Source organism: Cavia porcellus, unplaced genomic scaffold, assembly GCF_034190915.1.
Source record: "Cavia porcellus strain 051 isolate PalLab524CR breed Dunkin Hartley unplaced genomic scaffold, mCavPor4.1 scaffold_10, whole genome shotgun sequence".
Classification (NCBI taxonomy): Eukaryota; Metazoa; Chordata; class Mammalia; order Rodentia; family Caviidae; genus Cavia; species Cavia porcellus.
Window position 1 is genome coordinate 39,254,591 of NW_026947493.1, and position 16,280 is coordinate 39,270,870.

A 16,280-nucleotide genomic window follows, 5' to 3' on the forward strand; every position below is an offset into this window, starting at 1 on the left:
TGTCTTCTGCCATATTAACCATTCCACTGCCCTTAATCTTAGTTTCAGAAAAAAAATCTCTAGACATAAGCAAAATGCACAAAAACTTTCTGCCAATCTACAACACACATTGTTTGGAGTCCAGCAGTCAATGGAGTCCTTCTCAGTAGAAACTTCTTGACGCTGGCCTTCAGCAGAATTTCTGCTGGTCTTCTGAGCTCTGACCAGAATCTCCCATATAGAACTGCCAAGCCATTCCAGCTCTACTTTTTCAACCAGCATCTTTGAACCTTTCCAAACTCTTCCCACCAGCCTTTCCCAAAGGGTCCTGAACCCCATGGTCAGATATAGTCATAGCAATGATCCCACTACTCCGATACAAAATTTGTTGCAGTCAGGATTTATAAGGCAAAAGATTTAATACAAACACACAATTTATGGGGTTATTTTTATAATAGTCACTCAAAGAATCAAATGCAAAAGAGTACAAGTGATCTGTCCACATACTAGAGACCCAAGAAATCCACCTGAGGGCCTAAATTCCATGTCAATGCCCTGTATAACTTCAACTGGAATGTCTTGTCTGAGTCTGTGTTAAAGATATACACTGGGAAGGCCCAAATGTCAGTGGTAGAATCTAGAAATATGTACCAGGGAGATGAAGGATCTGTGCAAGCAAGATGAAATATCTCCACTGGAACCAGGAAGTGATGTTCAAGGTAAAGACCAGAGCTCCCCTGAAAAGAACCACAGCCTTTATCAGTTACAGTGAAAACCCAAGCTACTCTGATGATATCAGCCAAGTTTGGATCAGGAAAGCCAGCGTGACAAGCTTCTCAAGTAGAATCAACAGCACATCATCTTCCCCTCTGGTTCTCCTTTTATGCTGTTGGCAACAACCCTCAGGTGGGCCATCCGCACTCAGCACCACACTGATTCAGCTCAGCTGAGTGTTACAAGTTGATCATTACTTAATCTACCACACCATGTTACTCACAGATTCTCACCATTACCAACAGCCCAAGTTGTGCAGTGGTACATTATTAAATTGACAAAGAAGAATGAAGGGTGCTCCATTCAAATAGAACAGAATGTAAGATGAAGGATTTGGAATCTAGATATGATAGTGACCAGAGTAGCAAATTTTTTAAAAAAATTTAATCATACCAGTGTATGACACCCTGAATGCACAGTGAGGGAAAAAATGTGTTATGCAGATTTTATCAAGGTCTTCAGAAAAGATTTTATCCTGGTTATTAGTGGTTAAAATTTAGTAGTCTGGAGGGAAAAGCAGGTGAGAATATTCTACCATGATCCTCAGTGCTTCCATTTTAAATCTAAATCCATCCCATCCTTCCGAGTCATTTTGCTAATCTGGCTCTGCCAGCAACACTATGGATACTGATTCCCCATTTCCATGTGTCTGTCCTTCAGCTGCCTAATCGCTCTGAGAGCAGCACCTGCTGTGTTTCAATTTCACAATGTCCCAGATGAATCTGTCACCTCAATCATCATTTTCTCACTGTTCCTACTCAGCACCTTCTTCAAATCCCTTAAAAATGAATTATTTGAGCGGTCAGTGCCTTAGAACACCCTACTTTGCTTTTAGAGATGTTAAAGTCATCTATCTACCCATGTTTTAGGGATAAGTAAAGAAATACCGTGATTCTTGGCACGTTTCTCTTCTTGTACCCAGCATCCCTAGCATAAAGACTTACAGTGCAACTGTTACAAAGAAGTTAGAAGCCAGAAAACATGAGTTCCTAATGCTTTACAGGCTCTCTCCTCTATTATCTTTACCCATGATTACCCATCATCTTGACATAGAAAAGAGGTTTCTTTTTTTTCCCTGTGACTTTTGTGAGTTTAATCTCTATCCCTCTGACATATTAATGCATCTTGTCCCATTAAGTATTCTTTATTCCCTCCCCTAGCCATGCAATTTCTTCCTCCATCTCTTTTTACTCAGCTTACAAAAAACAATAATTGCATGAAACCTAAAAATAAAAAAGAAATGATTCCTGACTTCCTACCTGATATGTATTTAATGTCACATCTCTTGTGCTTCTTTCCTGCATTTCCAGAATTTTCTCCATAGCAGTCAAGAATGACAGTGTTTGCTTTCTCACCACCCATTTTCTACCACTCAATTGCTATAGAGGTTGCTGGTCCCTATCATCACTGAAAATCATCTTTCAAAAGCCAAATTCTCTTAGATCTTATGAAGGCTTATTAGAATTGATAGCTTTGGTCATTGTTTACTGCTCCTTTCTTGAAATTTTTCTTCTGGATTTCCAGGCTGTCTCATTTCTTGAGTAATGTCAGGCAACTCCATCTCTTCAACAAAACGTATTTTCCCAGTTAAAAATTATTTCTAAGTGCTAATGCAAATGGGAAGATTTCTAATGCAAATACACTGAAGAAATTGTGATGCGCTTGTTGCAGCTACTCTTGAAGTAATGATTTATCATTAAATCCTTAAAGTGTTAACTAACCATCAGCAGTCTGCAGTTTGGATTCACACTGTTATACTAAAAAATTTTAAAGAAAATAATACAGTAACATGGAGTCTTTTAACAAATAGATAATAAAAATGTGTTTGTGTCTTTTGGATAACAACATGGCATACAATAGTCTCCAAATTTATAATCTTAAGATTATTTCTTAAGATTTCATGAAGATTTGATTTTACAGTACCTTTGAAAAAACAGCATGCAGGCATGGAACTCTCATTTTTATATTAAGCACTCTTCTTGGTATTAAGCACTCTATTGAGCACAGAAAGATAATAATTTAGTGCTCTTCCTGATAGCAATATTTGAAACTGGAATTTAAATGAAGTACTAAGAAGTATTCACATAATTTGGATACCAAACATGAAATTCGCTATGTGATATAAAGTAAGTTAATTGTAAACTGTGTCTAAATTATACCTAACTTCTCTGCTTTGCTCACATTTTTCCTCATAGAATCTCTCTTGCTCTCTGTCTTTCTCTCTTTCTGTCTCCAATTACAAGAACAAAAAGAATAGAAAGGCTAGATTAAATGATGTATTTCCAGAATACCATTTTTTGCTACATTTCAATAAACTAAAAAAACTTCTAATGTTTCCAAACTCTGATTTATTCCATACCACCTTCACAAATTGGGTAGCAACTATACACAAGCTTATGTCAGAGACTGACTAGGTATCCAGTAAATCTGTGCATCCATTCATTCACTCTTCTCCCTAGCTGTACAGTGTCACAGCCTCTGGGTCATTAGATGCTCCCTGAGATTGAATTCCAGAGTGCAAACTCCTGGCCTGGCCCCTAAACTCCCATGTGCAATCCTTCCCTTCCCCTTTCCACCCACAGGACACAGACATAAAAGGATTGGAAGCCATCTTTAAGGGACCAGAGTGTCAGTAACCTGGGTCTAAGACGTTATTTGAAAGAAGGGGAATCACATGACTTGAAAATGCGATTTTAACTTCCTTTGAATCATAAAGCAGTGGGGAAACTCCAGAGGATCTGTCAGGGAATGACTGTCTGAGGGGAAGACCTCTGAGTAGAAGCCAGCAGGTGTTCTATCATTCACAGGGGACATTTTGGGCAAGCAGCAGACACAGTAGAGCACCCATGTACCTGAGAAGGGCTCTTGAAGCAGCTGGCATTTAACTGAGACTTAATGGATGAAAACAGCCTGGAGGCAAACGGCCAGGACAAAAGTTCCCGGGAGAAAGAGCAGCAAGTACATGGGAAATTGCTTCCTAAAAGAGGCTTCTGGCCAAGCAAAGCCTTCAGCTGTGGCAGGCAGTTCATGCTAACTGCTCTGAAGGATCAGCGTGGGTGATCTGGACTTTCCTGACCTACTCTTTAAAGGGCAGATTATTTCAGGGGCTCACTGTTAACCCTATCTTAAGCAGGAAGGCTATGAGAAAATGATGAAAATTATAACCTGAAGGATCCTGGCTTCTTTTTAACACCAGTAGATTCCAATATAAGTGGACCCTTGTCTTACAAATTCTATTCTTTCCCAAACTGTCAGCTGAAGGCTTAGGCTTCAAAGTCTCTCTCCTATATAAAGGCAAATTTCAGTGTCCTCGGACATTGAGGATTTCTCAACCCAGCACAGGAAAGGATGTTGTAAAATTCCTTGCAAAACTTTAATAGTTAAATCTAGAAGCACAAGCACCCAGTATTTGTGTCAGAAATCAAGACTTTGGTCATAAGTTAAAACTAAAATTCCAGTCATAACCCAAGTTGTCATATGTCAGGCTGGCTGTAACTTGTGAGTCCACTGTATTCCATGTTTGACACTCAGAGAATGCCAATATTATAGGTGTTCTGATGTACAAGTTGTTCTTTGAAAAACCACTGTCCCAGAGGGCTATCTATAACCAACCCTTACTCAGAAAACACACACACACACACACACACACACACACACACACACACATACACACACACACACCAGGGTATGGGGGAACTTGTCACATTTGTTTGTCAGGCACATTGTTTGGCAAGCTCTGTGGAACCCATGAATGGGTTTAATCTTGGGAATGATATGGTCAGATTCAATTTTCCTTGAACAGTAATTCATGCACAAAGGATTTACAAAATAGCTATCAGTAAAGAAATGACATTTTAAATGGAGATTGTCCTACAAAAAGGAGAACCAAAAGTAACAATGGGTCCTATAAAAATATTTCAGAGGAGAAATGTCCAAATTGTAGATGTAGATAGTAAAAGGGAATTAGACAGAGACTTCCAAGTCAACAAGTACTTGGTATATAGCAAAGTAACATATTAGGTAGACATAAACAAGAATAATAAAAAAGTCATAGGAAAAAACTGGCTAACTATGAAACAAATTACATATGGCTCTAGACAAATTCTTGGGAAAGGAATTTGTCTAGAGCCATTTAGACAAATTCTCAAAGCTGTCTTAAACCTCTCTCCTTTGGGTATTATTTCCTCTTCATCCTTTCTATTCTGCTTCATTGACCTCAAAAGCATCTAGAAATTTATCTCATGATTTAAACATTGTTAACTCTGAGAAAATTTTAAAGAAGGAAGAAAATTTCAGTATTGATTATACAAAACTTCTGATTTCACAGGTTGACTCAAAAACAGGACAAAAATTAGAGGAACAAGCAAATAAAAATGTATCATAGTGCCAAAAACAGAAAACAGAAAATGTGTTCAGAATTTTCCAAAAATTTTGTTTTGTCGTGAATACAATGTTCCTCCAAATGAGTTGAGAAATAGTGACACAAAGACCTTTAGTCACCAAAAATCTGAACAGGCAATAATGGAAAATTACAAAACAATTTTAAAGGGCTCCCAGTAAAGCCAAAATGTAGTTGATGACAGTCATTCCATCCAATTACCAAGCTACAAATGAAAATTGACTGAAGGGTTAAAGACACACTCACTGTAGTGAAATAGAGCATAATCATGTAGCTTTCAGTGAGCTGAGAAATTTGAAAGAGAATAGAAAATATACTATTCACCATGAACTCTAAAGTAGGAAAGGGAAAAATTGCTACTTTTTCCAAATATGAGAAAATCAACATTAGAATGTATATGTGCATTGGGTTAGGGTGAGGGAAAGTGGAAATATAAGTAGCTTGTCATAGGCATCCTTTACGGTCGGGACAACTCTTGTAACAAAGAACCCTAAGTGCAGCGCACGAGTACTAGCTACTTATTATCATCAAAGCATCCCTATAGGGACAGTGCAGGAGGTTCCTTGTAAGAATCAAAGGCAACACACTAAAACTAGCAGGGTCCAGGCCTCTTTCAAGAAAAACCGAAATAAGCATATCACACTGAATTTAAAGGAATAATGTTCATAGGACACAGGGAAAAGTCACTCTGTGCACTTTGCACAAAGGGGATATATTATCTACAAAGAATTCTAGTGACTCTCTTAAGATACTACAAGAAGACAAAGAGATCTCCCCTTAAGGTTCTTGCTAGTGTGGTGTGGAGGAAGGAAAATGCAGAATAAAGTCAGTACCAGTTAAAAACTTAAAAAAAAAAAGGTGGGAACACGGGCAAGGCACATACCACCCCCCTAAAAAACTTCCTTCCCCAGACCAATTCTGAGATCATGGATGAAGAAGAAGTGATGTAAATGCCTGTCACTGAAAACAGAATAAAGGTAACTGTAGAATGGGATGAGAGAACTAAGAACCAGTACGTAGTACTTCTTAGGGCACATAAATTTTAGAATTAATATCTTATGATTGACTATTGTTGGGGTATGTAGCTAGACCCTCAACCCCCCAAACAGGTGCACTGTGAAGGCTCAAAGGAATGAGACACATGGCATGGTCTTTAGGGATGCAGCAGGAGTGAAATCTTTGGCAGAGCTCGTAACTCTGCTAGCCGGCTGGCCAACTGAGGCTAGGCAGCCCATGTTTAATCAGAACAAACAAGGAGTTGAATGGACAACAGAGGAAACCTGAGCAGGATCTTGGGAGGGGCTCAAGGACCCCTCAGAGCAACAGATGATGCTAATTAAGGAAAACTATCCAGAGAGTCTCCAGGTAGCGTCAGCTGTGGCCTATCCTGCCCCCTGAGGTGTCTCCTCGTTCGCAGTTCAGCCATGGCTGGGCTATGCCACAGCCCTGCACGTGTATTCAGCTTCAACAGTTTCCAACAGACTATTGCTATGGTTTGACTAAAGTTTGTCCACTCCAAAACCCATATTGATATTTGATTTCCATTGTGCTGGTGTTGTTAGGGGAGATGGCTGATACAGAAGTATAACATTTGACATATTAGATGTCAAATGTGCCTGAGTTCATGGTCTCACATTGAGAAATGAAGTTCCAAGTCAAAGTACGAAGTCAGGAGAGTTTCATGAAAGTTAGAGGAAGAGCAACAGCTCCTGGATCTCCAGAAGCGGTACAGCTGAGATGCCACCATGGCCCTTTTTCACAGGTAATTTGTACAGCAATATCACACTGTGGGTGATTACAGTCAATTTACAGGATTACAAGCACTTCCACTTTGATCCAGTAGGGAAATGAGTCATGTTGCAAGAAGGCATGGAAAGAACAAAACCATTTTTGGGAAGTGATGGGACCACATGCTCTGGCCACCCATTTGGCATCTGATACTTCTTTAGGCCTCCTGGACCAGGTTATGCTAATTACAGAAGAGTCTTAAATTGCTGTTTATCTCCAGGGAGACATACAGGTGTGACTATAGCTTTTTTGCCTTGAGCCCTGAATCTCCAGATTTGCCTCTCACCACAGTTTTGATTTCTTTATTTTTTGTGGTGATTTCACTGAGGGCCCAATCCTTTTCGGGCTATATTAATTTCTAGCCAATTCAGCTGTATATAATGGGACCAGTAAGTGGTGATTAAGAAGAATTAATGCATTTTTTTAGAATTAATTACTTTTTCAGGAAAGAACACTGTTGTGTGTAAAGCGGGTCAACCCTCTCCCCAGTTCTTTCTTCCACATGCTCTCACTCATCCTTTGCTTTTCCACCATGCTAAGAGAAAGAAGAAAAGGTGTTGCCGAAAACCTCTGCCATGTCTGTGGGCTTTGTAGTCTCCGGAATCATGAGCTGACTAAATTCCTTTTATTTATAAGCTATCCAGCCACAGGTATGTTTTTTGATAGCAACAACCAATATGCAATCTACGCACTATTTAGAAGATCCTATAGTCTCTTGGGGCATACATACCCCAGTTTGAAAAACACTAGTCTCTTACTGTTTCCTTCCACACTACCCAGCTTGAAAAACAGCATGGGATCCCAGAGAGAACTGTGACCACTTTCAGGACCACTAGGATACAGTCTATTACTGTTAGCATTTCCCAAACCAAACAACAACCAAGGACCATCCAACCATATCAATTCTGTATGTCAGTGCCTGAGGCTGAGCGAGACAAGATGGCAGTGCATGGTGTCTATTTTGCATGGCTGTTGCCAAGCAAGAAGAGGCAAAAATATAACGTTGGAGAACTCTAATCAGGACCTACAGCCTCTGAAACAGCACACTCTACCCTTACAGCTGGAGGTGCTATGTCTGAAACTCTCTCTGGTCCCAGTGGTTCCCCTTCTGCAATTTCATGTGGGTTCTAAAAGTGGAAGAGCTTAAAAACTTCCTAGCCATAAAGTTGGCGTGTGCCATCTGCCTGCTTGGACAGCGCCTAAGGTACACAGTTCATTCAGGCTGGAGGCAGCACAGCCCCAGCTATCCCCTTCTTCACCCCTCCCCCCCAACACACCTGGCATCAGCAGTTGTCAGTGTTTTAAGGCACTATCCAGTCCCCTGGGCCCAGCATGCACATTGTGGCACCTGTCTCCACTCAGTGTGCAGTGATTGACTCAGCGGTAACCTATGGCTTGGCACAGCAGGTTGTGCTCTCTGAGAGCTCAGATTCTTTGGATGGGACACAGCAGCAGATTAGTGACACTGCACAGAAGCTTGTTCCTTATTAACACTGGCAGAACTTAGTTGCCAGCTACCTCTGAAATAACTGGCCTTTCTTTAAAAGCCCTCATTAGTGGTAGGGTACAGCAATATCCCTCTATATATGAACTAAGTTGACATCAAGCCTTCACATCAGGTTTTTTGGTATGAATTCACTTCACATAACAAGTAAATCATGATGAAATGGTCCCAACATTTGAGTTCTTCAAGCCCTGAGCAATGATCTGTTGAAAATTTATTGCTGGATTTGGCAACTTACATAAAATAAGTGCTATTAGAAAAGCCTAACAATTACAAAGAAGGAACAATGATAGACCAGAAAGTAAGTTCAGGATAAATGTATTACAGTTATAGGTATAGTTCCTCAGTAGAGCTTAACTAGCATATGTGATGCCCTGGGTTCAATCCCCAGTGATAAAGAAAATGATAGTCTGTGTTTTCTAAGCTAAGTGCAGTATTACAGAGGCTTTGTTTCTCAATTCAGTGACAAGGCAGCATATAGCAGAGCTAAATCTGAAACAAAACACCTGCAATCTGGTCATTTGATGAATATAGTAAACATGGGCACAAAGGAGAGTGCAGCACTCCCTGGAAATGGCAAGTGTCAGCATTAGTTGTATCACAGGTAAAGGCTAAACTCTGCATCTGAGGTTCATAATCTGGGGTCCATGAATAAAAAGGTCTTATTTCCTGTGAAATAAGAAAATTGTTCAATGAATATACATATGCTTTTTTTAAAAAATAAAGGATTCCATAGATTTTGTAAGATTGTAAAAGATGTCTGTGTCCCAAAAGTAAAGAACCATAACTAAATGCTTGTGAAATCGTAGAATTTTAAATCCTCACCCCCTACTTCATTCATACAACAAACACAGGCTGGTGTATCCACAGTGCCATAACACACACTCTCAAAAAACAAATAATCAAAGATCAACTATTTTAATTCCAGTAAAAGGAAGAAGACGAAAACTAATACAAAACTAATATTTTAAGCTGGTCAGGCACTGTCATATGCATTGTATACATTTTCTTCTAAGTCTTCATAGTAAGCTTGTAGTAGTCACTATGAACCATTACATAAATTGTCACAAGATTTCTTGTCTAACTTCTCCATTAAAAAGTGAAGTTTCTGTTCCCTTTCCTTGAATTTAGAGTTGGTGACTATCCTAGTAGACTTTGGTGGAAGTATCTCTGTGTGACTTTTCAGGATAGGTGATAAAGGGCAACACAGCTTCTGTTTAGCTCTCTAGCTGAGTCACTGGAATTTTAAACCAATTGACAAGCCAGTCGCAAAGTTCAGGCCACATGGAGAAGCTGGTGTAGTAATCATCAAAATTCCCAGTTGCTGAGAAAACGACCAACAACCTGCACCACTTTACCAGCCATGCAGATGAGCCACCTTGGAAGGAGCTCTTCCAATATCTTCTAAAAATACCCCAAGATTCTGTGTAATGGAAACAAGCCTTTTTGGCTGAATTATACTCACATTGCTGATTCATGAGTAAAATAAATGTTGATGGTTATTTTAAGCCATTATTATTTGGTGGTTTGTTATACAGTAACATAACTACAGCAAGCAAGTTGCCCATGTAAGTAAACTTCCAACAAGTTAAATCCCATAGCCCCAAAGCTACTAAGTGATGAAGCTGGTATCCAACACAACCTGCCAGTTATGTCATATCAAGTCAAGAAGATAGAGGAGACAGTTTTATCTCTATCTCTGACTCATAATTCTCAAAAGGAAATTTGAGCCAAATTTACAAAATGTTAATCTTTATTTAATTTTAGTGGTAAATACAAGTGTCTGCTATTTTGTATGATATGATTTTCTGAATATTAGAAGTATTTTATTATTTACAATCAATTTTTCCAGGATAAAACAGAAAATACTGATTAAACTTTGAAATTTTTAATTAAATCAAATATATAATTAACACTCAGAAATGAAGCATATTAAATTTGAAATTATATAAAATTACTATAATTTATAAAATCAGAAGTATAGTTAATGTGATGTCTAGATGATTGAAAAGAGCTTGTGTCTGTTAGCTCTATTTTAATCTCTTTTCCTTCATCTAACCCTATTAGTTCATGTCTTCATGTGTTTGTTTTGAACACCTAGTTTAGAGGAATCATAAAAATCCAAATGTGTTTAAACGTAGTGACAAATAGCCCACAATGAACAATCTACATGCCAATTCTGAATTCACAACAAGCATCAGGAATATCTCCATGGGCAAAGGGAAATATATGCCCTTCAAAGGTCTCTGAAAAACAGAAATTCTCAGACCTCTGGTATCTCTTCCCACAATCCTGAAGCACTTCATCTCCAACTTCACATGACATGTAGTGAATTATTTCTTATTTGAAGCTGCTGGGTTGGCAACAAGCCCACTACACATGCTCTGTCCTGAACACACAGTGTGAGGGGAAAATCAGTTGCCTTATATTCTCTTTCTTTTTTTTGAAGTCATTAAGTTATCAGTGATTGAGCAGGAATTGAGTCAGTAGGATGAATGGAAACTATCACGGCCTGAAGTGTCCTATAGATGAATGGAGAAGTTGTAATTGATTATATGTTTTGATAAGTAGAAAACAAGTTTTTATGTAGACAATAAATGAGGCTTTATATCTAGAATAGGTCTGTAGCTCCTTTAGTTGGGTAGAAAACCTTGTCAGAAGTTTTTGATGGCTAGAGTGAATAGCAGCAAAGATATTCAGTTACAACAAGTATTATTTCTACGGGAAATGGCTTGCCTTGGGAACAGGCACAGGAAGTGCTTTTGAAAGGGCTGCAAAGAAAAAGCTTTTCTGGTCAGACTTTACCCATGAGAGTTTTGATAATAACACCTCAGTTTCCAAAAATGACATTGATAGTGGCAGTGACAAAAACACTCTGGGCAGTGCATTCAGACTGCCTTTTCTGAATAGTAGATGAGCCTTGTAATCGTGTTAATTTTTTCCTAAGATATGTCTCACACTTGCAGGCTTTAATAACCAGAGTACACAAAGTTCACCTTCACTGTCCTACAGGCTTCCTTCAACGTTCCTACCTCTGCCATTCCTGGACTTTTTAGACCAGATTCCGTATGGTTCTGTTGCTATACAATTGAAGACCTCACAAGCATTTCCATTTTAACCCTCCCTTTTTAATATCTTTGGAATTCTGTGCATGTCTTTTCTAGTACTTCTTATGTTTCATTGAAATGTATCCATTATTTCCACTGAATAAATCTTAATTCAGACTCTTCTTTCTCCTGAAAATGCATAGTTGCTTTACTTTCTTTTCAGTGTAATATGACTATTTTTCTGCAAAATTATTCAAAAGCTGATAGTCTTTCCCACAGATGTGTTTTCAGATCTGTTGCTAAGTCTCTTTTTAAAATTTAGTTTGTTTGTTTGCGTATTTACTTATTTATTTGGTTTTTTGAGACAGGATCTCACCATATATTCCAGCCTGGCCTTGAACTAAATAATCTCCTGCCTCAATCTCTAGAGTGCTGGGATTGTAGGCATGCATCACTAAGTCTGCTTTAAAAAATCACTTTTGAAAATATTTGACATTGAAATTATTTTTTTAAGTAAAGCATGTATTCCCAAATTTCACTCTTCATTCATATCTAAATTTATACCTTTGAATTGTTGTCCACTCTAGCTACTGGAAAGTTTTGGCACACACCTAATGAACTATTTTTTTTAACATATAAAAACAAAATCATCTTGTGCATTTGTGGGCTTGAGTTGCCAAAAACCTCATTGCTATGTCTCATCCATTAAGGATTTTTCATATTTTTATCAATTTTATTTATTTAATTATTCAGCTTTAATAGATTTTTTCTTATAGACTTGTCTAGTTCTGAAACCTTGATAACTTAAGTTTTGCCTGCATGTGGTTTCTTATTTTTAGAGCCTTCCAAAGATTCTATATCACACCAGAATTCCAATATGCAGAAAAAGTGAAACTCATTTTTAATGCCCTGACTAGGATGACTATATGTCCTAATTGATTGAAATATCACAGGTAACCATAGCATCTTATGGCTTAGACTTTGTCCTAGAATTCTTTTTAGTTTGCAAAATTAAATATTATTATTAATAGTTATAGAAGCGGGATCTAAAATACGAAGCAGACCATACTTTCGCGCTTGTCACACCAAGGCAGAAGAAATACATGTTCAATAAACAGAATTCTCATTTCACCAAGTGGATAAATCAGCAACAATTCTCATTTATACAAAGCTTAAAAGGTGCAACATAGCAGGCACCTTCCTTTCAAGAGTAGATTGCAGACTGATCACTTAAAGAAGAAAAGAAAGGAGCTTGCGCAGAGGTGCTGGAGATGGTCTGCTCCATCTGCCCCCAGGTGGATGCAGGACCAGTATCTGAGACTCTCGCTGTCACCAGCAACTCTTCAGAGCAGACCATTGCTGAGGCATTTGAGAGGGAACTCCCTGAAGCTCTGGTCAGGATGTTGGTCCATTAGTGGAGAGTTTCTCAGGGTTAAAATAGTAACATTCATTTATAAGTCTTGTAGCATATCATTTCATCACATGCTTTCAAGAAATTTTATTTTCAATAATTATATTTACTTAATCTTCAAAAATCTAATTCATGGCATCAAAGCAAATTTTTAGATATTCATTTTGTCCAAGATAAAACCCTGGAATCATTTTAAATGTCGGTAGCTCATTTAAGAATTAAATATTAAACACAAATTATTTATTTCATGGAAATAAATACAAATTTTAGTGGATCACAACATGAGTTTAAAAAAATCCAAATATGCAGTATTCTTAGTAACTTAAGAAATTTATGAAGCAGAAATATATTTGGAATTTATAATTGCATGACACTAGAGCAGCCATATTTTACCAATGAATAGAAACTAGTTTTCAAACTTTATATACATATGTATACATGTGTGTTGAGCAAATAAACAGTTTTATAATGATGCTAATGTTGAAAGCAAAAACAAAATCAGCATGGAAGAACACATTCTCTCTCTTAGTCTTCATCCATCAGGCTTTGACAAACTCTTTGTAAATTAATTTGTTTCCTACAATGGTTATGAGTATTTTTATCATGAATCTTCTACATTTTAAGTGAGTTATATTCAAGATCAATTGAAAATTTTAAATAGGTCATTCAACAAACAAAACACCTGAAAAAACCTGCTTTCAAAGCTTTTAGTAAACTGTAATATTTCAAAACTTTAAAAAGAAAAAATATTGAATTGTATCTTCAAAAAAGCAAATTGAGGACAAAAATAAGAGCAAGTTTTCACAAGATGTGGTTTCTTATTTTTATGACTTCTTTTCAAAATATCTTGACTTCAGGAAGAAAAAAAATAATGAAGCTCCTATTTTTGATCAGAGTAATTTATACACTTCAACAGAATGAAAATGCCTACAATTAGAAAGGGTATAAAATTTTATAGTCTCCATATTTGGCAACAACAATCACAAATAGATAAAACTTATGTTACTTTTGTCTTAAAATTTTTCCAAAAAAATACTCACATTGGGGAAGAATGACAGTACCTTGAAAACATTTGGACTAAAGTACATTATACATACCATTCATTTCACAAAAGTTTTTCGGTGATCACTGGCAATGGTAGGGAAAATTATTTTCTCAAAGATATCATGGTCTACAAGTCACTTTAGATGTCAGTAATTTCAAATTTACTAACTATTCCAAGAAACTTTTAAGATAGTTATAAAAATAATTAATATTAAATGTATATTCCCTACTCTTAAATAATACCTTATAAGCAGAGATGATTAAAGATCAGATTAAAGTTGTAAAATTTATACTGAAAATAAATCTGCTAATGTAACATTTTAATTTTCAAATTATCAATGTAGAGACATATTTTGCCTTATGTATTCTTTTTATTTTGCTTTAAAGTATGTGGATACATATTTATATATTTTAGATATAATTTGATTTTGATTATAACTTTCAAATTGGACCATTTTATTCACATCATATACATACATCTACATACCACACACACAACAGACATATGTTATATATAAATTTATGTCTTTTTAAAACCTCTTTAACTTCCAAAAGAGTTCTGTAAATTATTGGTCCATGCAATTTTTAGAACAACTAAACTGGGATATTTTGTGATGAGTCTGATATTGGAAAATGATCAATGTGGTTTCCTTTCTAGAATCCTACTGGGTATCAACAGAGTAAAAGGATATTTTATTAAACATCTAATCTAAAAACTTAGTCCGAACTGACTACTTAAATGCATTGTTCATCTTCAGAGAGAAACAGTTCTCAGGGTCTTGGTTGATTCTCTTCTCACTGCTACTTTTCTTAAAGTGTAATGAGCTAAATTACCTGATTTGCTTTAAAAAAAAAGATCAGCCTCAGGGACATCTGCTGTCCAGGGGGTGGCCTGGAGATGATCTGACCTGGTCGCTGGGTACCCTGTAGGCCTCAGAAGTTTGTCTGTTTATCAAGCTGAGGAAGCTTCCATAGTCCTTGCCTTACTTCAGGTCCTTCAAAGAGAGTAAGAGGATGAAGTGTGTCAGACATTGACTAGAATGGGTTATAACTAGCCAATAATTCAATAGAAGTTCTAGGCTCATTTAGTTTGCTGACATGGCTTCCTTAAACTGAGAGTGTGATACAATATTTACATATTGTGTATCTTAGCATATGTGCACACACATGCCACACATCCTGAGAATTCTGTGTTCCCATGTGACTATATACCTCTTAATATTAAAGTACTATCATATATGATACTCTCAAAGTCAGAATTAAGCTATTTAGTACTTTAATGGGCCACAATAGAACAGGAGAAACAAATTAAAGAATTAACACCAACAAAAAAAATCAAGGCTTTGATCAAACAGAAAATAGAACAACTATTACCAAAAAAAGTTTACCAAATCAATAAAGACTACAAGGCAAATTTCATGTTATCAGGGAGAACATTAAAACTTTGAAAATGTTGGATGCCTGTTCAAAGGGGTAGCTCCAGAGCAAAAGACATAGAGACAGAGTATGTCAGTTTCCCAAAGCTTTTAAGGGCTGAGGGTTTAGCTTAACAGCATAAGTGTCTGTTTAGCTAACGTGAGGTTGTCAGTTCAATCCCTGGCACCAAAAAAAAAAAGCCTTCTAATGATACAAGGAATACAATAATCTTAAGAAAAATATGGATTCTGGTAACAAGAAGAGAAAGCATATCTTTTGGCAGATGGGAGGAAAAGCATGTCTGTTTGCCTCTTGACAAATGTGTTATTAAAAATCTCACACTATTTAACGTTACTTCATTTTTTAATGAGGCCACTAATAACCATGATTTTTCTGATCCCAAGAACTCAGCTTATTTGTGTGTTTTTTAAGATTTCCCCATTTTTTTGAGCACTGAAAATATTTTAGTAGTGCTTTTCACTAAATACACATTTTCCACTTTGTAAGAAAAGATGCTTTTTATTTTTATGTATTCTACTTAAGCATTTAGTATCACGTGTATTTTTATTTATACATTTATTCATCTTGGGCTGTTATATTTTCAGTTGATTTCATAGGTCGGCTTGATTTACACTCCTACTACCAGGAACATGTTGAGTTAAAGCCTGTTAAACCTGTAAGTAAAGGTGTGATTATATAGAAAATATTAATCCTTCTAACCTGGCCAAAACTAACCGAATCTAAAGTAATATGGACCTATTACTAATTATTGGTTTATTTTCAATTCATACCTAAAATACAGTTTTCACATGTAACCTAGTATCATCATCATTATTACTCATTCCAGAAAGCAATAGAAGTAGGTAACATGGTTCATATTTCTAAAATGATGGTCTTGACTTATTTTCCTTATCAGTT

At 36.8% G+C, this 16,280-nt stretch overlaps 1 protein-coding gene across 4 annotated transcripts in view; it reads left to right on the forward strand.

Annotated features, from left to right (window-relative positions):
* The window catches only part of Nkain3 (sodium/potassium transporting ATPase interacting 3), a 614,497-nt gene that overhangs the window by 574,162 nt on the left and 24,055 nt on the right, over positions 1–16,280 (forward strand). For 3 of the 4 annotated variants that reach the window (XM_063257368.1, XM_063257369.1, XM_063257370.1), the window contains one exon: positions 15,968–16,038. The exons of the other annotated variant lie outside the window; for it this stretch is intronic. In XM_063257368.1, coding sequence (XP_063113438.1) covers positions 15,968–16,038 — 71 coding nt within the window. The remainder of the gene's footprint in view (positions 1–15,967; positions 16,039–16,280) is intronic. 4 annotated transcript variants of the gene reach the window in all.